The following is a 26,038-nucleotide window of genomic DNA, read 5'->3' as shown; positions in this document are numbered from 1 at the left end:
CATATGACTAATTCATTTCCTATGTTTTTAGTAAAACCCTAAAATCCCTCAATAATTTTAAAACACATCAGGTGATTGATCAGTTTATTTCTTTTTTCTTTGAAATGATACTGCTGGAGCCTTGTTTTCTCATTCTAATCTTGTCTGTTTCATCTATTTTCACTGTTCTGGGAATTCCCATACCTATCTCTTGTTTTAGATCTCTTGTTTCCTAGATACTTATTTTCCCATGCACCTTGCTTCCCAGAATTTTTGAAGTGGGTAGATACCTTACTTTAATAATGGACTAATTTGGTAATCTGGTAGGTTTGACTGTTCTTATTTACCTGTATTTTTTTTAAGGGGGGATAGATACATGTCCCTCTTTTATTTTTAATGTTTATTTTTGAGAGACTGAGAGAGACAGAGCACAAGTGGGAGAGGGACACAGAGAGGGAGACACAGAATCCAAAGCAGGCTCCAGGCTCTGAGCTGTGAGCTCAGAGCCAGACGCAGGGCTCAAATCCACGAACTGCGAGATCATGACCTGAGCTGAAGTCGAATGCTTAGCCAATGGACTCACCCAGGAGCCACCTTACCTGTATTTTTTTAAATGTTTATTCTTGAGAGAGAGAGAGAGAGAGAGAGAGAGAGAGAGAGAGAGAGATTGAGCGGAAGCCCTCTCGAGTGGGGGAGGGGCAGGTAGAGAGGGGGGCACGGAATCTGAAGCAGGCTCCAGGCTCTGAGCTGTCAGCACAGAGCTGGATGCAGGGCTCAAACCCACAAACCATGAGATCATGACCCGAGCCAAAGTCAGAGGCTTAGCCAGCTGGGCCACCAGGTGCCCTGACTGTTACTTGTTTAGAGTTTCAACCAATTTTCCTTTTACTCCACACCTCTTTCAAACTATTGTGTTTAACTGATACCTCCGTGTCTTGTACTTCTGAGGAATAATATGAAATATGTGATTCTTGTTGGTTTTTTTCTCTATAGGTACTTAAGTTTCGGCCTTTTTCCTTAAATTTTAAAAAAAAGTATTTGTTTCTTTTTGAAGGAGAGAGAGACAGAGTGCAAGTGGGGCGAGGGTCGGAGAAAGAGGGAGACAGAATCCAAAGCAGGCTTCGGGCTCTGAGCTGTCAGAAGGTTTAGCCATTCTGAAGGTTTTTTGTTTTTTGTTTTTTTATCTTGATGAGGTCCCAGTAGTTCATTTTTGCTTTTGATTCCCTTGCCTCTGGAGACATGTTAAGTAAGAAATTGCTGTGGCCTAGTTCAAAGAGGTTGTTGCCTGTTTTCTCCTGTAGGATTTTGATGCTTTCTTGTCTCACATTTAGGTAATTCACCCATTTTGAACTTCTTTTTGTGTATGGTTTAAGAAAGTGGTCCCGTGTCATTCTTCATATCGCTGTCCAGTTGTCCCAGTACCACTTGCTTTGTCAAAGATTAGTTGTCCATATATTTGTGGGTCCGTTTCTGGGTTCTCTATTCTGTTCCATTGATCTGTATGTTTTATGCCAGTGCATACTGCTTGATGATTACAGCTTTGTAATGCCCCTTGAACTTCGGAATTGTAATGCCTCTAGCTTTGGTTTTCCTTTTAAAGAATATTTTGGCTGTTTGGGATCTTTTCTGGTTCCATACAAATTTTAGGATTGTTTGTTCTAGCTCTGTGAAAAATGCTGGTGTTACTTTGAATGTGTAAATTGCTTTGGGTAGTATCAACATTTTAACAATATTCTACCAATCTATGAGTATGGTATGTTTTTCCATTTCTTTGTGTCTTCTTCAGTTTCCTTCATAAGCTTTGTATAATTTTCAGCATACCTCTGTGTTAGGTTTATTCCTAGGTATTTTATGGTTTTTGGTGCAGTTGTAAATGGGATTGATTCCTTGAGATCTCTTTCTGCTGCTTCATTATTGGTGTATAGAAATGCAGCTGATTTCTTTTTTTTAGTATTTATTTATTTTGTGTGTGAGAGAGAGGGGGGCGGAGAGAGAGAATCCCAAGCAGGCTCCATGCTGTCAGCACAGAGCTGGACGTGTGACTTGATCTCATGAACTGCGAGATTATGACCTCAGCTGAAATCAGGAACCGGAAGCTTAACCGACTGAGCCACTCAGGCCCTGCAACTGATTTCTGTACATTGATTTTTATATCCCATGACTTTGCTGAATTCATGTATCCATTCTGGCAGTTTTTTGGTGGAGTCTTTCTGGCTTTCCATGTAGGATATCATGTCATCTTGAAAAGTGAAAGTTTAACTTCTTCCTTGCCAATTTGGATGCCTTTTATTTCTTTTTGTTGTCTGATTGCTGAGGCTAGGGCTTTTAGTACTATGTTGAATAATAGTGGTAAGAGTGGACATCCCTGTCGTGTTGTTGATCTAAGGGGAAAAGCTCTCCCGTTTTCCCCACTGAGGATGATATTAGCTGTGGGCCTTTAATATATATGGCTTTTATGAACTTGAGGTATATTCCTTAGATCTCTACTTTCTTGAGGGTTTTTATCAAGAAACGATGCTGTATTTTGTCAAATGCTTTTTCTGCATCTATTGAGATGATCACGTGGTTCTTATTTCTTCTTTCATTAATGTGATATATCACATTGATTGATTTGCAGATATTGTGCCACCCATACAGCCCAAGAATAAATCCCTCTTGATCATGGCAAGTAATTCTTTTGACGTGTTGTTGAATTTGATTTGGTAGTATCTTATTGAGAATTTTTGCATCCAGGTTCATTAATTGTCTTGTAATTCTCCATTTTACTGGGGTCTTTGGTTTTGGAATCAAGGTAATGCTGGCTTCATAGAATGAGTTTGGAAACTTCCCTTCCATTTCTATTTTTTGGAACAGTTTGAGGAGAATAATTATTAACTCATCTTTAAATGTCTGTGGAATTCCCTTGGGAGGCCATCTGGCCCAAGACTTATTTATTTGGAGGTTTCTTATTACTAATTCAATTTCATTGCTGGTTATGAGCCTGTTCAAAATTTCTATTTCTTCCTCTTTGAGTTTTTGTAGTATGTGAGTTTCTAGGAATTTGTTCATTTCCAGATTGTCCTGTTCGTTGGCATATAATTTTTCATAGTATTCTCTAATAATTGCTTGCATATCTATCTGTTGTGTTGGTTGTGATCTCCCTTCTTTCATTCATGATTTTATCTATGGTCCTCTCTCCTTTCTTTTTGAGAAATCTGGCTAGGGGTTTATCAGTTTTGTTTATTCCTTCAAATAACCAGCTCTTAGTTGTTTTTTTTCCCCAGCTCTTAGTTTTATTGTTGTTTCCTACTGTTTTTTTTTTTTTTTAAATTCTATTTCGTTTATTTCTGCTCTGTTCTTTATTGTTTCCTTTTTGTTGGCTTTGGGCTTTATTTGCTGCTCCTTTTCTTGCTCCTTTAGGTATAAGTTTAGGTTGTGTGTTTGAGACCTTTATTGCTACTTGAGATAGGCATGAATTACAATGTACTTTCCTCTTAGGATTGCCTTTGCCACATGCCAAAAGGTTTGGACTGTTGTGTTTTCATTTTCATTTGCTTCTCTGTATTTTTTAATTTCTCCTTTAATTTCCATTTATTCTTTAGTAGGATGTTCTTTAACCTCCGTGTATATGAGGGCTTTCCACATATTTTCTTGTGGTTGATTTATAGTTTCATGGCTTTGTGGTCTGAAAATAGACAGCATATGATCTTGATCTTTTTGTATCTGTTGAAGGCTGATTTGTGATCCAGTATGTGATCTCTTTTGGAGAATGTTCCATGTGTACTCACGAAGACTGTGTATTCTGCTTTTTAATATCTGTTAAGTCCATCTGGTCCTTCAGAGCCGTTGTTCCTTGTTGATTTTCTGACCATATGATCTGTCCATTGCTGTAAGGTGAGGTATTAAAGTCTCCTACAATAATGGTATTATTACCAATGAGTTTCTTTGTTTGTGATTAATTGATTTATATATCTGAGTGCTTCCAACTTGAGGGCATAAATATTTATAATTGTTAGATCTTCTTGATTAGTAGATCCCTAAATTATTATATAATGCCCTTCTTCATCTCTGGTTACAGTCTTTCTTTTAAAATCTAGTTTGTCTGATATAAGTATGGATACTCTGGCTTTCATTTCACCTCCATTAGCATAATAGATGGTTCTCTATCCCCTCACTTTCAATCTGCAGGTGTCCTCAGGTCTAAAATTAGTCTCTTGTAAAGTCTCTTGCAGCATATAGATGGATCTTGGGCTTTTAACCATTCTGATACCTAACATTTTTGATTGGGCATTTAGCCCATTTACATTCAGAGTGATTTTTGAAAGATATGTATTTAGTGCCATTGTGTCATGTGTAGATTTCATGTTTCTTGTGATGTTCTTTGGTCCTTTGTAGTCTTTGCTGCTTTGTACTCAGAGAGTCTACCTTAGAATTACTTGCAGGGCTGGTTTAGTGGTCACGAACTCCTTTAACTTTTGTTTGGGCATGTTTATCTCTCTTTTTATTCTGAATGACAGACTTGCTAGATAAAGGATTCTTTGGTGTGTATTTTTCATATTCAGCACATTAAATGTTTCTTGCCACTCTCTTCTGGCCTGCCAAGTTTCGGTGGACAGGTCTGCTACTACCCTTATGTGTCTACCCTTGTAGGTTAAGGCCTGTATGTCCGTAACTGCTTTCAGAATTTTCTTTTTCTTTATATTTTGCAAGTTTCTCTATGATATGTTGTGGTGTTGACCCATTTTTGTTGATTTTCAAGGGAGTTCTCTGTACCTTTTGGATTTGGATGCCTGTTTCTTTCCCCAGATTAAGGAAGTTCTCAGCTATAATTTATTCAAATAAACCTTCTGCCCTTTTCTTTCGCTCTTCTTCTGGGACTCATATGGTATGGATATTGTTTCATTTCATGGAATCACTTAGTTCTCTAATTCTCCCCTCGTGATCTAGTAATTTCCTTTCCCTTTTTTTCATCTTTATTATTTTCCATAATTGTGTCTTCTATTTCACCTGTTCTCTCCTCTGCTTCTTCAGTCCTCGCTGTCACTGTGTCTAGTGTAGTTTGCATCTCAACTATAGCATATTTTAATTCATTCTATTTTTAGGTCTTTGATCTCTGCAGCAAGGGTTTCTCTGGTATCTCCTATGCTTTATTCAAGCCCAGCTATTAGTCTTATGACTTTGGTCTAAATTCTTATTCACATATATTATTTGTATCTGTTTTGAGCAAGTTTCTAGCTGTGATTTCTTCTTCACCTTTTTTTCAGAGAAAATTCCTCCATTGTCATTTGGGCTAAGTTTCTGTCTTTTGCGTGTTTTAAAAGCTTTTTATTTCCTGCATCCGAGAGTACTGCTATTTTATTTATTTTAATTTTTTAAATGTTTTTATGTGTATTTATTTGAGTATAGTTGACACAGTCTTACATTAGTTTCAGGTGTACAATATAATGATTCAACAAGTTTGTTATGCTATGTTCAGTATCACTAATCCTCTGGGAAATGCAAATCACAACCACGATGTCACCTTATCCATGTAAGAATGGCCAGAATCAAGAAGAGAAGAAATGACAAATGTTGGCAAGGATGTGGAGAAAAATGAACCCTCTTGCCCTATTGGTGGGAATGTAAATTAGTATAGCTATTTGGCAAAACAGCATGGAAGTTCATCAAAAAATTGAAAATAGAACTACCCTTTGATACAGGAATCACACTACTGGGCATTTACCCCCCAAATACAAAAGCACTAATATGGAGGGATACATGCACCCCTCTGTTTATTGCAGCACTATTTATAGTAGCCAAACTATGGAAGCAGCCCATGTCCATCGATAGATGAATGGATAGAGAAAACTGGTGTGTATATTCCACACAGTGGAATATTATTCAGCCATAAAAAAGAATGAAATCTTGCCATCTGCAACAACATGGCTAGAGCTAGAGAATATAATGCTCAGCGAAATCAGTCAGGTAGAGAAAGACAAATTCTGTATGATCTTACTCATATGAAGAACTTAAGGAACAAAACAAATAAGCAAAGGAAAAAAAGAGAGAGAGAGACAAACCTAGAAACAGACTCTTAAGTATAGAGAACAAACTAATGGTTACCAGAGGGGAGATGGGTGGGGTTATTGGGACAGGGATTAAAGATTACACTACAAAGACAATGAAAAAAATAAACAGACAAAAAATTATCTCCTCCTACATTCAAGATGAAGTTTGAAAAATCCCCAATCCCTAAGATAGCACTTAATAATAAAAATATTATCCAAACCACTAATGAACATATGGTTCCAAAGTCTTAATTAGAGCCTTGTGCATGAGTTTTCTAGTGATATATTAAAATATTATTACAAACTTAGCAACTTAAAATAAGGCAAAATTATTATCTTACAGTCCTGTAAGTTAGGAGCTTGATAGTGGCCTGAGTGTGGCTCTACTGGGTTGCCTGCTCAGTGTCTCACCAAGTAGAAATTGAGGTGTTAGCCAGAATGGAGATTTTTATATAAGACTGTGTGTCATTTTTAAGGTCACTTTTTGTCAGAATTAAGTCTTTTGTAGCTTGTAGCATTGAGATCCTTAGCTCCTAGACACTTCTCTTCACAGCATGGCTTTGAGACCAGTAAGAGACTGTTTCTTATCACTTGTCTTTTAAATGGCTCATCTTGATTGGGTCTGGCCCACCTAGGAGAATCCTCTTTTTGGTTTAATCAAACCCAGCTGATTATTAACTCAATTATGGGAATGATATCCCATTCATATTTACAGATGGTCAACCACACTCAAATGGATGGGAGTATATAGGGTGTTTACACCAGAGGATGGGGATATTAGGGACCATTTTAGGATGCTGCCTGCCACACCATGCAAACAGGACAAGACATTCAGGAATTTTCCATTTTGACTAATGGATTTGCCCCAGTGATACAAAGCTGGCACACATCCAAGCTAGGACACAGTGAAAAATTTAGTGAATTCTTAGTCTATGTCAGATACTTTGCATACATTGTCTTATTTATTGTCTACAACAACTCCTGAAGGCTGTTTATAATCTTTCCTACTTTGCAGATGGAAAAACTGAAGCTGAGAGGATTTAAGTAACTTGTTAAAATGGAGTTTGGATCTAAATGGTCTGTGGTATTTATTCTCCACTAGGATGTTATCTAGTATAGTATTAATCCTGATTTGTATATCATTTACAGTTTTACACAAGTACAGTATGTATTCAGGTAATTTATCACAGTTTTGTGACTTATTTTTTTTTTCATGCAAGAATGATACTGAGGTTATGGTTTAAAAAGAGTGTCCTTCTAAAGAGACATTTAAAAACATTTACAGATGAAATTCCATGCTTTCTCAGGTTTGCTTCAAAATCATTTGTGGGATCTGAGGAGTTAGAGAATGGGTAGGAGGAGGCTGCCAATGGAAAAAAAACTGACCAGAAGTTGTTAATTTTTGAAGATGGATAATGGGTAACAGGGCTGATTATACTATTCTTTCTACTTTTGTTTACCTTTGAAAATTTCCATAGTGAATATTAAGTAATCCATAGTTACAGTTTTAAATAAGAAAGAAAATACTGGCTAAGTTTTATTCCTTATATGACATTCCTTACACATCATAATGTCTGCAGTTATTTTTAAAGTTTATTTATTTATTTTGACAGAGCACACATGTGCACAAATGGGGGAGGGGCATTGAGAGAGCGTGAGAGAATCCCAAGCAGGCTCTGTACTGTCAGAATGGAGCCCAGCATGGGGTTCATTCTCATGAATTGTGAGATCATGACCTAAACCAAAGTCAAGAGTTGGATGCTTAACTGACTGAACCACCCAGGATCCCCATAATGTGTGTAATTTCAAAATAATGAATTTTATTGGTTTTCATGGAACAAAACTGTTTATAGAAGCATTTCCTTTATTAAAATAGTATTGTGTAGTGGTTAAGAGCAAGGACTCTAGTGTCTGATCCTCTGGGTGTAAATCTTAGTGTTGTGATATTTGATAATTGTATGACCTTGTATAAGTCATTTAACTTCTGGGTCTCTCACTTTTTTTTTAATTTGTAAAATGGGAATATTTATACCTATATTATACAGTTCTTGGTTGTAGTATGTAATGGATACATATTGGGATAAGACAGCAAAAAATGTATACACATACATGTATTCATGTGTATTTATATCCAAGTTTTCTTTTGAATAAGAAACTTATTTAAGATAACTGTTTTCCTTTTGCAGTTAGAGGATATTATATGTTGTTGTCATGTTTTTGAGCCTGTGGTTCTTAAACCAGTATTTCTAAAAGCTTTTTCCTTTCACAACGCATACTTCCACTGTTTTTCAGTGGAAGTCGTTTGGCATCTTGGGTGGGTCAGTTTTTGTTTGGGACTGGCTTTTACATTGTGGAACATCTGTATTTACCTTCCTCTCTGCCTATGTTACATACCAGTCCTTGTGACAACCTTATGTGCCCTTGCACATTTTCAGATGTTTTCTAGAAAATAGAACCATGCTTGTTTGCGAGCCATGTGTGTATTCAAATCTTTAGGGTGGTACCATATATAGAGTGTTTTAGAATACTACTTTTCTCAACAGCTTTACCTATCACGTGTGTTGATACATGTCAGGTGTGAACTGATGATTTAAATTAACCATATTACCACAATGACTCAGTCTTGTACAGGTTTTTGATTTTGGAAAACCTGTATTAACCTGTGATATGTCCTGATCTTTTTGAACAAAGTATTGGATATGTGGTGTGTAAGTAGATGTGTCTGTATTTTGGAAAAGTTTCCTTAGTATTGCTTGAAAGATTTCTCTGAGTTGGCTAACTATAATTCCCTTTCTTGTAGGTGATAGAAATTGAAGATGCTTCACCCACCAAGTGTCCAATAACAACCAAGTTGGTTTTAGATGAAGATGAAGAAACCAAAGAACCTTTAGTGCAGGTTCATAGAAATATGGTTATCAAATTGAAACCCCATCAAGTAGATGGTAAGAAACAGTTATATGATTAAAGCATTTTTATTTTTTTATTTTTTTAAATGTTTTGAATATTTATTTTTGAGAGAGAGAGAGAGAGAGAGAGAGAGAGAGAGAGAGAGAGAGCAAGGAAGGGAGGGGCAGAGAGAGAGTGGGAGACACAGAATCCAAAGCAGGCCTCAGGCTTTGAGCTGTCATCACATGTCCAATGCAGGGCTGGAACTCATGAGCCGTGAGATCATGACCTCAGCTGAAGTCAGATGCCTAACCAACTGAGCTACCCAGGTGCCCCTAATTAAAGCATTTTTAATTAAGTTTTACCAATATTTGGTGTCTCCTGTGTGCCTTACATTCTGCTAAGCACTAGCAGTACATTGGTGAGGAAAACAAACATGAACCCTGCCCACTGTGGAGCTCATAAATATATGAGGAGAAACAATTGGATGATTGTAAAGAAAATGAGTGTTATAGAAGGGGAAATAAGTGCCACTTACAAATGGTATATATAGCAAATGGATTCATATAGTCTCCAGTGGTTGGCTAAGGGCAGCTGCAGGGTAGGGAGAGGTACCACCATTAGCTAAAAGCTTTCTTCAGAAAATGCTATTTGAACATTTTCAGGTATATTTGTTAATAATATTCTGACATTGGTATTTTTAAAGATACCAAATTATCCCTTTTCTCCACTTCGTTAGAATGGAATCAGTAAGTCAGTTTTCAGTGTGTACATGAATGAATTCATAAGGGAAGTTCTATAGTTCCTACTTCTTGGATATTGAATCCCCCTTTTTGTTTGGTCTTTACTATTGAATAAGGGGAGAGATGATAAATTATCTCCTGGGTTGTTTTCCTGATAAACTCAACAAGCATGAAAGAATATTTGATAGGAATCTGTAAATTGGATAAAATTTTGCATAACATTTCTATTTTAGATTATTCATATGTTTCTTTGAATCGTCCCAGGGAATGAAGATTTGCTGTGATAGATTAGTGAATGAAGGGAAGTGGCTGTATGCTTGTGTTTGCTGTCCTTTTTTCTAATTAACCTTATTGGGTTTGGGAGCATCTCATTTATACTTAAAGATTATCCCTTTTTAAAATTCTATTTATTAGAAGTTTGGTTATGTTTTTGATGTGTTTATGAAGGAAGATTTTTAACTTGGATCTTTAAATTAAACTTAATGAAGCTGTTGTTTTTAGGTGTTCAGTTTATGTGGGACTGCTGCTGTGAATCTGTAAAAAAAACAAAGAAATCTCCAGGTTCAGGATGCATTCTAGCCCACTGCATGGGCCTTGGTAAGACTTTACAGGTAAGAACAGAAAGGTATTCTGCTTTTGTACATTTCATGTTTTCAAGAATATATATTGGATTCTATTCTGTGTCCCAGGCAGAGTTGTAGTGGCTGGAGATAGAGTGGTGAATAAGAAGATCCCTCCTCAGGAAGCTTATATTCTGGTGTGGTTGAGAGATTTTAATCAAATAAGAAATACATATTTTCAGATAGGAAGAGTTCAGAGAGAATAGAGAGGGAGTGCAGCTTTTAGGAGGTGAGGCAGAGCAGAAATCCTAATGAAGTGAAGGAATAGAGTTATAAGCCATAGCCAGTAAAAAACTGCAAAGATTTTGAAGTGTAAGGAATTTCCTTTACAATTTTTTAACAGTCTGTGATCCTGTAGTAAGGAGAATGTAAAATACTTTTCACTGTTAAAATACTGCATTTCTGATTGGCAGGAGTTGTAATACAGATAACATTAGTGAATATAGATGTAATATTAAGCCATAAGATAACTATTACAGACTCAATGAGTCAGGACACTTTGTTTTTTATTTTTATTTATTTTTTTATTTTTTTACCATTTTAACGATTTTTTTGGCTTTTTAAGATTTTAATTCCCGTTAGTTAACACACAGTGTTATATTAGTTTCAGGTGTACAGTACAATGATTCAGTAACTCCATATGTCACCTAGTGCTAATCATGAAAAGTGCACTCCTTAATCCCTATCATCTTTTAATCCATCCCCCTCCGCCTTCATCCCCAATGTAACCATCAGTTTGCTCTCTGTAATTAAGGGTCTGTTTCTTGATTTGTCTGTTTTTCCCTTTGTTCATTTCTTTCTTAAATTCCATGTGAGTGAAATCCTGTGGTATTTGTCTTACTCCAACTGACTTATTACACTTAGCATTATGCTCTCTAGCTCCATCCATGTTGTGGTAAATGGGAAGATGTCATTTTTTTTATGGCTAATACTCCTCTGTGTGTGTGTGTGTGTGTGTGTGTGTGTGTGATCTCACATCTTGTTTATCCATTCATCTACCAAATGACACTTGGACTGCTTCCATAATTTGGCTGTTATAAATAATTCTGTTAGCATATGGATACATGCCTGTATGCCTTTGAATTAATGTTTTTCTATTCTTTGGGTAAATACCTAGTAGTGTAATTGGTATTATTAACTTTTTGAGGAACTTCCATACTGTTTTCCACTGTGGCTGCACCAGTTTGTTTTCCCACCAACAGTGCAGCAGGACTCTTGTCTCCACATCCTTACCAACACTAGTTTTTCTTGTGTTGTTTATTTTAGCCATTCTTTTTTTTTAATTAAAAAAATTTAAATAAATATTTTAATATAATATTTTAAATATTTAAATACTTAAATATTCAATATTAATATTAATAATTAATATCTAATATTATTTTAATATTTATATAAATATATTTAAATATTATATATTTATATTTAAATATTTTTATTTTTATTTTTTTTTTTAATTTTTTTTCAATGTTTATTTATTTTTGGGACAGAGAGAGAGACAGAGCATGAACGGGGGAGGGGCAGAGAGAGAGGGAGACACAGAATCGGAAACAGGCTCCAGGCTCTGAGCCATCAGCCCAGAGCCCGACGCGGGGCTCGAACTCACGGACCGCGAGATTGTGACCTGGCTGAAGTCGGATGCTTAACCAACTGCGCCACCCAGGCGCCCCTTAAATATTTTTAAATATTTATAATATTTAATATATTTAAACTAATATTTAATATTAATATCTAATGATATTTAATATTAATATTTAAGTATTTAAATATTTAATAATAAAAATATTAAAATATTTTAATATAATAAATTTAAAATAAATATTTTAAATAATTTTTTTTTAATGTTTATTTTTGAGAGAGAGAGAGAGCGAGCGAGCAGGGAGTGGCCGAGAGAGAGGGAGAGACAGAATCCGAAGCAGGCTTTAGGCTCCGAGCTGTCAGCACAGAGACCAACACAGGGCTCGAGCCCACAAACTGTGAGATCGTGACCTGAGCTGAAGTTGGATGCTCAACCAACTGAGCCACCTGGGCACCCCTGATTTTAGCTATTCTGACAGAGGAAAGATAATATCTCACTGTAGTTTTGATTTGCATTTCCCTAATGATGAGTGATGTTGACCTTCTTTTCTTGTGTCTATTGGTTGTCTCTATGTCTTCTTTGGAAAATGTCTGTTCATATCTTCTGAATATTTTTTAACTGGGTTATTTGTTTTTTGGGTGTTGAACTTTGTAAGTTCTTTATATATTTTGGGTACTAGCCCTTTATCAAATATGTCATTTGAAAATATCTTCTCCCATTCTAAAAGTTGCCTTTTAATTTTATTGATAGTTTCCTTTGCTGTGCGGTTTTGCATTTTGATGAAGCCCAGTTTATTTTTTGCTTTTGTTTCCCTTGCCTCAGGAGTCATATCTTGAAAAATGTTCCTACAGTCAGTGTCAGAGACCTTACTGCCTGTGCTCTATTTTAGGATTTTTATGCATTTAGGTCTCACATTTAGGTTTTCTATCCATTTTGAATATTTTTGTGTGCTGTGTAAGAAAGTGGTCAAGGTTTATTCTTTCGCATGTCGCTGTCCAGTTTTCCCAACACCATTTGTTGAAGAGACTTCTTCCCATTGGATATTTGTTCCTGCTTTGTTCAAGATTTATTGACCATATAATTTGGGGTTTATTTCTGGGTTTTTTATTTTGTTCCATTTATCTATATTTCATTTTTGTGTCAGTAGCATCCTGTTTTCATTACTACAGCTTTGTAATATGCCTTGATGTCTGGAATTGTAATGCTTTACCTCTCTTTTTCAAGATTGGTCTGGCTATTTGGGTTCCTTGTGGTTCCATACAAATTTTAGGATTATTTGTTGTAGTTCTCTGAAAAATGCTGGTGGCATTTTGATAGGGATTCCATTAAATGTGTAGATTGCTTTGCATAGTATAGACATTTTAACAATATTTGTGTTTCCAATCCATGAACATGGAATGTCTTTCCATTTCTTTGTGTCCTCTTCAGCTTCATTCATCAGTGTTTTATAGTTTTCAGAGTATAGATCTTTTGCCTCTTTGGTTAGGTTTATTCCTAGGTATCTTACTGTTTTTGGTGCAATTGTAAATGGGATTGTTTTCTTTATTTCTGTTTCTGCTGCTTTGTTATTGGTGTATAGAAATGCAACAGATTTTTGTATGTTGATTTTTGTATCCTGTGACTTCAGTGAATTCATTTGTCAGTTCTAGTAGTTTTTTAGTGGAATCTGTTGGTTTTCTATAGTATGTCATCTACAAATAGTGAACATTTTACCTTTTCTTTGCCAATTTGGATGCCCTTTGTTTCTTTTTGTTGTCTCATTGCTGTGGCTAGCACTTTCAGTCTTATGTTGAATAAAAGTGGTGAGAATAGATATTCTCATGTGGCTGTTGGTAGGTAGCGTGTAGATCAGTCCTATTTTTTTTATCCATTTTGTCCTTTTGTGTCTTTTGGTTGAAGCATTTTGTCCAGTTACATTCAAAGTAATTGTTGATAGATAATGTATTTATTGTCATCTTATTATTTGTTTTGTGATTGTTTCTGAAGATTTTCTCTGATCATTTCTTGTTTTTTGTCTCTTTCTTGTTTTTCTGATTTTCTTTAATATATTTGGATTTCTTTCTCTGTATTCTTTGCATGTTTATTGGTGGTTTTTGATACATGGTTATCATTAGGTTTGTTATAGCCTCTTCCACATATCACAGTCTATATTGAGTTGATGGTCATTTAAGTTCAAACCAATTGTTTCCTGCTCTCTTCCACATGTTTTCTGTATATGGTGCCATATTTTATATCCTTTTATTTGTTCGTTTACTGATGTTTTACAGTGATGTTCATTTTTAATGCTTTTGTGTTTCCTACTTTTATACTGTCACGTTTACTCTCCTTTCAACTCAAAAGAGTCCCCTTTAATTTTCTTATAGGGATGGTTTGTTGGTCATTAAACTCCTACAGTTTTTGTTTGTCTGGGAAACTCTGTTTCTCTTTCTATTCTGAATGATAGCCTTTCTGGACAGAATATTTTTGGCTACAGATTTTTCCCATTCAGAACCTTGAAAATTTCATGCCAGCCCCTTCTGGCCTGCAACATTTCTTCTGAAAAGGCTGTTAATAGCCTTATGGGTTTTCCTTTGTATGTCACTGTTGTCTTTTGTCTTGCTGCTTTGAAAAGTTGGTTTTTTTCCACTATATTTTGCCAATTTAATTAGAATATGTTTTGGTGTGGGTCTGCTTTTGTTCATTTTGTTGGGAGTTCTCTGTGCTTCCTTGATCTGGATATCTGCTTCCTTCCCCAAATTAGGGAAGCTTGCAGCTATTATTTTTACAAATAAATTTTCTGCCCTCTTTTCTCTATCATCATCTTTTGGGGGTTATATAAATACAAATGTTATTAATGTTTGAAGGAGTCACTGATTTCCCTAATTTTGTTCTTATTTTGCATAATTCTTTTATCTCTCTTTTGTTTAACGTGATTACTTTCCATTACTCTGTCCTCTAGGTCATTAATTCATTCCTGTGCTTCTTCCATTCTGCTCTTCATTCCAGGGAGCCTATTTCTCACTTTGTTTATTGAGAGTTTTATCTCTGCTGTGTTATTCTTTATCTCTCTGGTAAGGGTCTCACTCATGTCTTCCTCTCTTTTCACAAGTCCAGTGAATATCCTTTTATCGTTACTTTAAATTCTCTCTTAGGTTAATTACTTATATCTGTTTCACTTAGATCTCTGGCCTTAGCCTTATTTTGTTCTTTCATCTGGGATAAATTTCTCTGTCTTCTCATTTTGTCTGTGTCTCTGTGCCTGTTTCACTGTGTTAGAAAAGTAAGCTACATCTCCTGTTCTTTAGGGTAATGGCCTTATGAAGAAGAGGTCCTGTAGTGCTGTGCCATATAGTGACCCATGTTCCCCAGGGTCTGTTGCTTCTGGGACTAACTCCAATGGGTGCTGCGTGTGCTTTGCTGTTTTGTCCTGGCTGCTTTATCCTTCAGGCCAGTTGTCTGCAGAGGCTCTCTTTATCTTAGCAGTGTTTGGTCCATGGTCTGAATATGGTGAGTTTTAACTAGGTGTGCTCTGGTCTGCTTGTGGAATGAGAACTGTTGCAACTGCTGCTAAAACAAGACCAGGAAAACTCCTTGGTCAGGGGACATGGTGTGAATAGGGGTTTGGGCTGGTCTGGGGGTGACTTGGAAGGGTGCTTCCAGTGGAGTGCTGTTGTTGGGGGCTTATTGTAAATAAGTTAGGTAGGGAGTGCCAGTGCTTATGCTCAGGGTCAGGACAGAGAAATGGTGCTGGCCAGTTTTTTTGTTCCTGGAGGGGTCTCTTGGTGAGTGCTGGGATGTGGTTTGAGATAAGCATATATCTTCCCCACTGTGTGCTCCAGTTGCTCTTCAATTCGTTCTTTCCATGTTGTATGCCCACGGGCTGTTTGCCTTCTCTTCAAGAGCAGCACAGTGTCTTCAGGGCTCCATTTTAGTGATGACTGCTGACCTTTAAAACTTAAGCCCCGCTTTTTTCAAGAACTCATGAAATTCAGCCCCTCCCTTTCTAAGCCAGTTGCTGTGGGGATTCATTTTCCCTGTCTGCTTTACTGTGTGATATTCTGTCCCTTACCCTTCTCCGTAACCATGGCTCCCTCCCTGCCACAGCGACCATGATCCTTTTCTGCCCTAAACCACATCTCCACACTTCCTACTTTCTTCGATGTGGCCTCTTCTTTACCTTTAGTTGTAGAATTTATCCTGCCAGGCTTTTGGTCAGTTTCTTGGGTATTTATGATGATTTGATAGTTATCTAGTTGTATTTGTGGGATAAGGCAAGCTTAGGGTCCTTGTACTCTGCTTCGATCTTCCCAAGGTATCAAGTTAGAACACTTGAAAATAGAAAAGTACTGCATAGCAGAATTCTCTTCTGAATGGGTGATGGTAGCTTCTGAACATTTGTGGGGATAGACGTTGTGTGGAGACCAGCGACTTCGTCATAGTTTTGGTATGGTTACTTCTTATATTCATATTATTATTATTATTATTGATCATAGGATCATGAAGCTTTAAGGTTAGAAGAACCTTTTATATTATGTAGTCAAACTCCATCTTTTTATATATTATAATATCTCTTTCCATGTACTTTGCCTTGTTTGGACATTGTGAGCTTTGATTGGTTGCTTTATTGTTTAAAGGTAGAAGAAAACCAAGTTATTAAATCGTAAGATTGTTTCATTTATTTTAACTTTTTTACTGATATTTTAGTTGAAGATGGTAACTTAATTTGGTTTTTTGTAGGTGGTAAGTTTTCTTCATACGGTTCTTTTGTGTGACAAATTGGATTTCAGCACAGCTTTAGTGGTTTGTCCTCTTAATACCGCTTTGAATTGGATGAATGAATTTGAAAAGTGGCAGGAAGGATTAAAAGATGATGAGAAGCTTGAGGTATTATATTTTAAATATTTTCTCTTATTAAAATAACTGCAAGAAATTCATATAGTAAAAGAAAAGGATTTTTAATTATTAAGGATGCATATTTACATGGGAATAAGTAGTATTCCTACATTCCTAATAGCTACCTTTAAAAATCTTTATTTTCTCACAAAAGGTCTCTGAATTAGCAACTGTGAAACGTCCTCAGGAGAGAAGCTACATGCTGCAGAGGTGGCAAGAAGATGGTGGTGTTATGATCATAGGCTATGAGATGTACAGAAATCTTGCTCAAGGAAGGAATGTGAAGAGTAGGAAACTTAAGGAAATCTTTAACAAAGCTTTGGTTGATCCAGGTAATATATTAAGAGACACTGAGATAAATAAGTTGAATAAAAAATTGCTGATGTTCGGTTTAACAGGTAACTACTTTATTGAGCAACTGGTAAGTAGCTGGTTTTTGTTTATCCTTCAGGTTTTTTCCTTCTTTTTTTTTCTTAGTAAAATTTTATTAAGGTGATAGCACCCTTACTGTTGCCAGCTGTTCAGAATTCAGTTGTTGAGTCTGGAAGTATTTGAAGGTTTTATGGGAGATCTTGTTAATAAGTAAAATTACATTAGGTACCTATGTCACAATTGCATTTTCTTCCAGCTGTCTGAATATTAGATGATAACAAGACCTCTCTCCATACTCTGAAAACAGTTCTTAAGTTTCTTTCCCAACTTTATATCATTAGAAGAATTGCTACATGGTCCCCCCCATTATGTTTTGAAGTGTCATCACTATGGAAAATTAATATTTGCAACACTGTCTAACCTTAGGACATTAAGATCCAAATATTTAATTATTAATTGGCACTTGGAAAAGCAGCAAGTTGTACTATTTGCAAAACTAATTACTTTTTTTAATTTTTTTAAATCTTTTTAGTTTTGAGAGAGAGAGAGAGAGAGAGAGAGAGAGAGAGAAAGAGAGAGAGAGAGAAACAGAGTGCAAGGTGGGGAGGGTCAGAGAGAGAGAGGGAGACACAGAATCCAAAGCAGGCTCCAGGCTCCGAGCTGTCAGCACAGAGCCTGATGCGGGGCTCGAACTCACAAACTGCGAGATCATGACCCGAGCCAAAGTCAGACACTCAACCGACTGAGCCACCCAGGTGCCCCACAAAATGAATTAATTTTTAATTATTTGTTTTTTCCTTTTTAAACTTTATCTTAACATATCTAATTACATTAAGACACTTATTGAGGCTTTAGATGTGTGTTGAGAAAATGTAATTTTCACTGTCAGAGTAACAGTATTCTTTAGAATCCATCACTTTACCTTTTTTTCATTTATTTTTTTATATTATATTCTTTTCACATTTTTTTCAGGTGTAATTCACAGAATTGTAAGATACTTAAATTATACAATGTGATGATTTGACATATAAATACATTTGGAAGTGTTACCAAGAGTTAGATGGAAAAGGAAAGTGGCTTGCTATTCTCGCTGCCACATTAAATAATTACAGAGCAGTGAAACGAAAGAAAAGCAGAGCAAAGTTTTATTAAAGTACACTCCAAGGGAGAAGCTGGCAACTCCAGAGAGACTGAGGCCCTGAAACTCCTCGGTGTGGGCTTATATCAGTTTTTTCTTTTGGGTAGTTTCTAGGTTTGCAACATTTGAGTGACAGGCCTGGATTATATAATAATTAGCCAACTATGCATGTCCTTTCCCAATATGTATTTGAAACACCTTTATGGGGTAGGAAACCACAGCATTATTTCTATCCTAGAGACATAGGTCAAATAAGGACAAGCAGCTGCTTTCTGCAAAAGTGCAACATGCACAACAAACTTAACTCTTCCTCTGTTGAGATGTTGTAATTGCAAACTGACTGTTACATGGGTGGAATAGGGTGGTCCCTGGGTGGTCCTCGGTTGGGGCTCTCCATCAAGACGTCTAAGGTCCATACTCCTGTTGCCCATTAGCTTCCTGCCTAACAGAAGGATTCACCACTTTGAGTTACACATCTATGACCTCACATATTTACTCACCCCATTTTTTTTTTTTTTTGGTGAGAGCATTTAAGTTTTACTCTTTTAGCAAATTTTAATTCTACAATTAAATTTAGTGTTATCAGCTATACTCACCATGTTATACATTAAATTCTCAGACCTTATTAATCTTAGAACTAAATGTTTGTACTGTTTTGCCTCTTTTTTTAGGTAATGATGTAACTAACATGCACCAAAGTAACATTGCCATTGTAAATCTAAGGCTCAATGAGTTTATCTTTCTCCCGTGATTAAAATATTTGTCTAAAAGTTCTGTGGTGGTTTTATTGTCAGAGAACTTTAAGCTAGTGAATAGTATTGCAACATATTTTTCAGAAAGTTGCTTTGGAATAGTTAAAACAACAGTGTCCAAACGTTTAATATTGTGATTTGTTCATGAGGAAATACATTTAAAAAAATTAAAGCTCATAATGTGAAGAGTAACATTTGTTATTTCCATGTAAATCATTTAGTGACATTTTAAACATGTTTTACTTTAGAATAATTTTTTACAGAAAACTTGAAGTGATAGTAAAAAAAGCTCCCATATTCCCTACATCCAGATTTCCCACTGTTAACAGCTTGTATTGCCATGGTAGATTTGTCAAAACTAAGAAATTGATACAGTGTTGGTTTATTGTTAACTAAACACCAAACTATATTTGAATTTGACCATTTTTCTTGTTTGCATTCTATTCCAGGATCTGATCCAGGGTATACCACATTGCATTTAATTGGCTTGTCTTCACAGTTTTGTCTGGTCTATGACAATTTCTATCTTTATTTTTCATTATCTTGTTAGTCTTGAGTACTGTGGAAGTATCCTATTTTATGTTCACTAGTGTGTATTTGTTGTTTTTCTAGTAATTAGTTTGGAGTTACAGGTTTTTGAAAAAATTTACCAGAGGTGAAACACCCTTCTTATCACAATCATATCAGGAGTACATTAGAATGACATGACATTACTGGATCTGCTATTTTTACCTGTCCCTGTTCTTTGGAAGTCAGTCACAAAGTCTAGCTTACCCAAGTTAGGGGAAGGCTGGGAGTAAGCTCTGTCTCCCTTAGTGGCCAGTATCTACACATAAAATTTGGAATTTTTCTTTAAGAAATATTTGTACTTTCCTTTTTATATAATCATTGATTTATAGCAGTATAGACTAATAATCTATTATTAGTTTATATTTTAGACTATAATGTTATTTTGCTGTTCAAATTGTTACTATTTGGCCATTGGATGCTCTTTCACATTTGTAGATTGGTTTGTGTATCCCTTTGATATTTCATTCTTTTTGTTGTTGTTTTAAGCACCTCATTACTTTCTGGTACTATAAGGTATTCCAGGCTCATGTTATATTGTCTCTGCCCCCTACCCCAGAATTAACCATTTCAGTAATGTGCCATGGTTTCTCTTATTGTAAAATAGTGTTTACAAACCAAGATCTGGTGCTTAGTAGTGTTTGTTACTACTGGAGTATCATTGCTTTTAAGTCCTCTAAGCAGACAGAACTAGGTGATATGTGTACTAATCTATGTCTATGCACAAATCTATCCCTTTGTGTGTGTGTATAGAGATAAATTTGATTTTGTAATGGTGTCTTTGACTCTAATCCAGTGTCATAGGGTTCAGTTTCACCTTCATTGTTAATCTGTTACTTGTCTTTCCAACTATGGGAATTCTGGCTCCAGCCACCTGCCATCCGTTTATTTGTTCAGTTTCATTACACACTAAAGTAATTTCAGAATTGTTAACCATATTGTTTCACAGTTGTTTCTATGTGAGAAACAGATTTAACCACTATAGTACAGTGTTTATGATTGTTTTTGTCTATAGTTTAATAATTTATAGTTAAAACGTTATTTTCTAAAGTCACTTAGGTTAGTTTCTGTGTTTTATTATTTGTACACATGAAAGTATATACTTTGTAATGTAGAGTTTAATGGGTTTTGACAAATGAATAGAGTTATCTCTTTATAACCTCATTACTAGCTTTTTGTTGTTGTTTCATTCATAGTACAGTTAATGTTAAGTCACGCTAAGCATTTATTCATTGTGGTAGCTTTAGTATTAATCTACATTATCTCATTTTAATTTAATGACTAGAGTTTGTTGTGGTAAAAATACACATAACATAAAATCCATTTAACCATGTTAAAGTATAATTCAGGGGGCGCCTGGGTGGCGCAGTCGGTTAAGCGTCCGACTTCAGCCAGGTCACGATCTCGCGGTCCGTGAGTTCGAGCCCCACGTCAGGCTCTTGGCTGATGGCTCAGAGCCTGGAGCCTGTTTCCGATTCTGTGTCTCCCTCTCTCTCTGCCCCTCCCCCGTTCATGCTCTGTCTCTCTCTGTCCCAAAAATAAATAAACGTTGAAAAAAAAATTAAAAAATAAAAGTATAATTCAGTGGCATTTAGTATATTTACAGTGTTATGTAACTATCACAACTATTTTGTTGAACCCTACAGCATTTTCATTTACCTCAAAAAGAAATTTTGTACCCATTAGCAGTCACTTTCAAATGCCCTATCACCTGGAAACTACCAACATATTTTTTGTCTCAGTGGATTTGCCTTTTGTGGAGATTTCATAAAAATATTTCTGGACATTTTATAAAAGTGAAATCATACAATATCTGACTTCTTTCAGTTAGCATAAGGCTTTCAAGCTTTATTTGGTTTGTAGCATGTTATCAGTACTTCAGTCCTTTATATATACACACAATATTAATTCAAGGTACTATTTGATTTAAACAATAAAATAGACCTAGGTAATTAAATAAAATAATGACAGATTTCCATGGTGTATTGAACTATTTCACTCAGGCTTGATTTTTGAATAGAAGAACTTTTCTTCAAGCCTCTTGCTATACCCCTTTTCAGAACTGCATGACTGCATTCTCCCTTTATTTTTTCTATTATGATTTCTAAATATAGCTATTTTCACATCCTACCACTTCATTCATAGATCATTGGAATGAGGTTTTCCAGAAAGTAGATATTCAGGATTATTAAACTTATGCAGAGAGAGAGGGAGACAGAGAATCTCAGGCAGGCTCTGCACTGCCAGTGCGTAGCCTGATGCAGGGCCTCGAACTCAAGAACTGTGAGATCATGACCTGAGCCCAAATCAAAAGTCGGACACTTAAGCGACTGAGCCACCCAGGCCCCCTAAAACTTCTTAAGATTTTAAAACTTTTTTATGTTAGAATGTTATGTACATTCCTATCTTTGTAAACAGAATATGAATAACATCTTTTAGCTTTTTTGTTGATTCAGGGTTATTCATGAGTATATTTGCTTTTATTCTGTCTTCCTACTCTTATTCGCTCAGATAGCCCTACTAAGGAAAGGGCCCCCTTGCCTTCCATTGCCACACTAATGAATAGTTCTTTGTAAGTTAAATTATAAAAGCAATACATGTTCTTAAGCAAAATACAAACAGAAGGAAAAGGTATATATTAAAAAATAAAAGTTCATCTGTCAGTGGACACTTAGGTTGTTTTTCCATGTCTTGGCTGAACGTGGGAGTGCAGATATCTCTTTGAGATAATGATTTTGTTTCCTTGGATATATACCCAGAATTAGAAATGCTGTTTCATATGGTAATTCTACTTTTCAATTTTAGAGGAACCTTCATAGTGCCTGCACCAATTTACCTTCTTACCAATGGTGCACAAGCGTTCCCTTCTCTTTACATCCTCACCAACAGTTGTTATCTCTTGTCTTTTTGAGAATAGTCATTCTAACAGGTATGAGGTGATATCTCATTGTGGTTTTGATTTGCATTTTCCTAGTGATGAGTGATGTTGAGGTCTTTTTTGTGTACCCGTTGCCCATTTGCATGTCTTCTTTGGGTCCTCTGCCCATTTTTAAAGAAGATTGTGTGGGTGTTTTTTCAGGCATGTTTTTTATATTGCAGTGTTTAGAGTCCCAAGGCCACTCTCAGGTTCAGTAATTAACTAGAACTCATGGAACTCAGAAAAGCTGTGTTGGTTATTACAGTGAAAGGATACAAATTAAAATCAGCAACAGGAAAAGTCACAGGGCATCCAGGAGAAATCCTACTGATCTGTCAGTGGAAATGTGCAGACCGCAGTTACTTCTCCCAGCAATGATGTGTAACAGTACATACAGAGCGTTGCTAACCAAGCACACGTATCCAGGCCTTGGTGTTTAGAGTTTGGGCTTGGTCACAAAGACATGTTTGACCACCCATGTGAACGATCTTAGTCTTTACCCCTTCTAAAGGTCAAGAAGATGCCAAAGGCCTTGTTGCCCCGATAATTCACCTTTTTAGACTATCTGGTGTGTGTCCTAAGCCATCCAAGTAAACAAAGACCATTTTCTCAGGCAGCATATTCCAAGTTTAGAGGTTACCTCCCAGCTGCTGAAGGCAAAGGTTGGGCAGGTTTAGTCCTTTGCTACATATATGTATACATAGATAAAATCACCCTGTTTGAAGTGGTTGTTTAAATACAAACAGCATAACATACATTCTGCACATTGCATCTTTTTATTTAATATATTTTGGCATGTCTTTCCAGGTTAGTACATAGATATCTATATCATTAATTTTAGTTCTGCAACATTCCATTAAATCATAATTTTATTAACACCCTTTGATAAGCTTTTAGGTTGTTTTCAATTTTCCACCATAACAACCAGTGCTTCACAGAATATTTTTATGTATTTTTGGATACTTGCCGAAGTATATCTTTAGGATAAATTCCCAGAAATTGAAATAATGGGTCAGAAGGTACACTATTTTACATTTTAATAGATACTGTAAAGTTGTCTTCCAAAATGTCAGATGGTAATTTAGACGCTCACAAAGATTGTATGGGAGTACCTGTTTTAGCATACCCTCATGACACTGAATGTTAAATGGTGAAAATCAGTTAAGTCACTTGTGTAAAACACAATTTTTCTTTCTTGAAAACTTTCAGGATTCAAAAGAAACCAGTATGTAGCTTTTTAATACAAAGCTATGTGTAGATTTTTGTTTTTAGAAAGTGTATTAGTAATTTTATTTATTTATTTATTTAAAAAAAATTTTTTTTCAACGTTTATTTATTTTTGGGACAGAGAGAGACAGAGCATGAACGGGGGAGGGGCAGAGAGAGAGGGAGACACAGAATCGGAAACAGGCTCCAGGCTCTGAGCCATCAGCCCAGAGCCCGACGCAGGGCTCGAACTCACGGACCGCGAGATTGTGACCTGGCTGAAGTCGGACGCTTAACCGACTGCACCACCCAGGCGCCCCTATTAGTAATTTTAAAATGTCTTAATATTTGTGTAGCCCCATCTGAATACTGAATAATAATTGTATTATTTGGCCAATCATACTGAAATGTTTACTTTTGAAATCATGTAGAAGATGAATTTTCTCTAACGCCTAACAGATGGGGAGTAATTTGACAACTGCTTTTGTTGAAATCAATATTTAAAGTAGTATGTGTGTTAACCAGCAAGCAAATTGTGTATAAACAATGCTTTAGGAAGCAATAATATGTTATGAAAGTGGATGTATTTCTTTTGAAGACGTTACTCTCAGGTGTAAGGTCTTTTATAGCTTGGAAAGTGTTCTCCCCCATCCTGTAGTCATATAACAATCAATTTATCTGTCCTTTATCAATTAAATTTTCTCCCTGCAAAGAGTATTAGTTATTTGGAATAAGTTACATGGAAGATACTGCATAGCCAATTGATTTATACAGTATTTCTTAAAATGTAGCTTGAAATTTGTCTTTTCACGTATATATGAATTGCTTAGTCTTAGGCAGTTGTGTTAACTTGATATGTTGTGCTGTAATATATCTTTAGCTACTGTTTTCCAATTATTAATATATTTTGTTTTTTCAAATACCTTAAATATGTTGGAGAGATCTTTACACTCTTCTATTTTTATTTTTATATTCTTATTCAGAGAATCTTAAGTACCATCTGTAGTAGTACTTTACTCTACTGTTGGGATATAATTAATACTAGTTAGTGCCACATTACAAAATACAGCAAATATAGCAGCAGATAAAACATGACTGTTCTTATGAGCGTGTTGTTTTATTCCCACAAGAGCAGCACTTTAAAGGGTTAACTTATTTACTTAGATGGATTACATTTTCAGCTTAAATGTTGTTTTTTCTACACATTTTTATAGGCCCCGACTTTGTTGTTTGTGATGAAGGCCATATTCTGAAAAATGAAGCATCTGCTGTTTCAAAAGCTATGAATTCTATACGATCAAGGAGGAGGATTATTTTAACAGGAACACCACTTCAAAATAACCTAATTGAGTGTGAGTTAATATCTGCAGTTATGTTGTAGAGTTTTGGCATTGCCTCAGATATTATTTTTGCCACTTTGCCATTTGCCTTTCTTCTGTCTAGTATAGTCTCTGACCATGATCTACATAGGTCCATCTTAGTCTTCTATGAAAGAATACCATACATTTCAAGTGGAATACTTTATAAATATGAATGGTAAACCATAGTCAAAAGGTGTACCATTTTGAATGTTCAAATATAAACATAGAATTTGAAATCTATAAAAATTATCAGATGTATTAATGATGGCTTTAAAAGTACAAATGCATTGGTGACTATTCAGGAGATACTGTAACAAACTATAATTTAGGGAGAGGTACTATAGGAAATTGAAAAGAAATGCCAAGTGTGAATATTTTTAGGAATGTGGAGATGCGAAAAGGAGAGCTATGTCGAATCTGTGTCAGCATAGAATTTATTCAGACTGAGGACAGATGATGTGAACCCAGGTGACTTGTGAATTTCTCCCATTTTCATATGTGTGAGAATACTTGAGGGAACAGGAGTTATATTCAGCTAATAAATTGAAATTTCCTATTTATAATCCATTGCAATAGTTTGTTATTTTTATGTTATTTCCAGCCCTTTAGTAACTTAATTATTTTTTATTTTATTATTTGTAATACTGGTTATTACTTCATTGTAACCTATATTTTATCTTCATTTTTTATCTGTTCCAGTTTCCCCCTTTTCTGTTACTTCATTTGTAGAAATGCTACTTCACATTGCAAAAACAATAAAACATTAGTTAGAAGAGTTTTATGATACAGTGAAGAAAGCAAACCAGTGGTGTTTGACAGTGAAATTCACAAAGAAGTATTTTTTTACTCCCGTGGAACTTTGCTTTAAGTGATACTACATGTAGAGTTCATTCCTAGTTCTTGATTGAACTGCACTTAATTCTCAATATTATCCATGACTTTAGTTTTTTTTTTTTTTTTTGAGAGAGAGATGACACAGTGATCAAGGGGCAGAGAGAGAGAAGTGGGGCTCGTGTGCACCTG

At 35.6% G+C, this 26,038-nt stretch overlaps 1 protein-coding gene across 10 annotated transcripts in view; it reads left to right on the top strand.

Annotated features, from left to right (window-relative positions):
• ATRX (ATRX chromatin remodeler) overlaps positions 1-26,038 on the top strand; it is a 312,306-nt gene that overhangs the window by 179,859 nt on the left and 106,409 nt on the right. For all 10 annotated transcript variants that reach the window (XM_045051014.1, XM_045051016.1, XM_045051015.1 and 7 more), the window contains 5 exons: positions 8,806-8,947; positions 10,136-10,245; positions 16,547-16,693; positions 16,857-17,034; positions 24,869-25,006. In XM_045051014.1, the coding sequence (XP_044906949.1) occupies positions 8,806-8,947; positions 10,136-10,245; positions 16,547-16,693; positions 16,857-17,034; positions 24,869-25,006 (715 nt within the window). The remainder of the gene's footprint in view (positions 1-8,805; positions 8,948-10,135; positions 10,246-16,546; positions 16,694-16,856; positions 17,035-24,868; positions 25,007-26,038) is intronic.

This window comes from Felis catus, chromosome X (assembly GCF_018350175.1).
Source record: "Felis catus isolate Fca126 chromosome X, F.catus_Fca126_mat1.0, whole genome shotgun sequence".
In the NCBI taxonomy this organism is placed as follows: Eukaryota; Metazoa; Chordata; class Mammalia; order Carnivora; family Felidae; genus Felis; species Felis catus.
The sequence above is the reverse complement of the archived record's forward strand: the minus strand, read 5'-3'. Positions and strand labels throughout refer to the sequence as shown.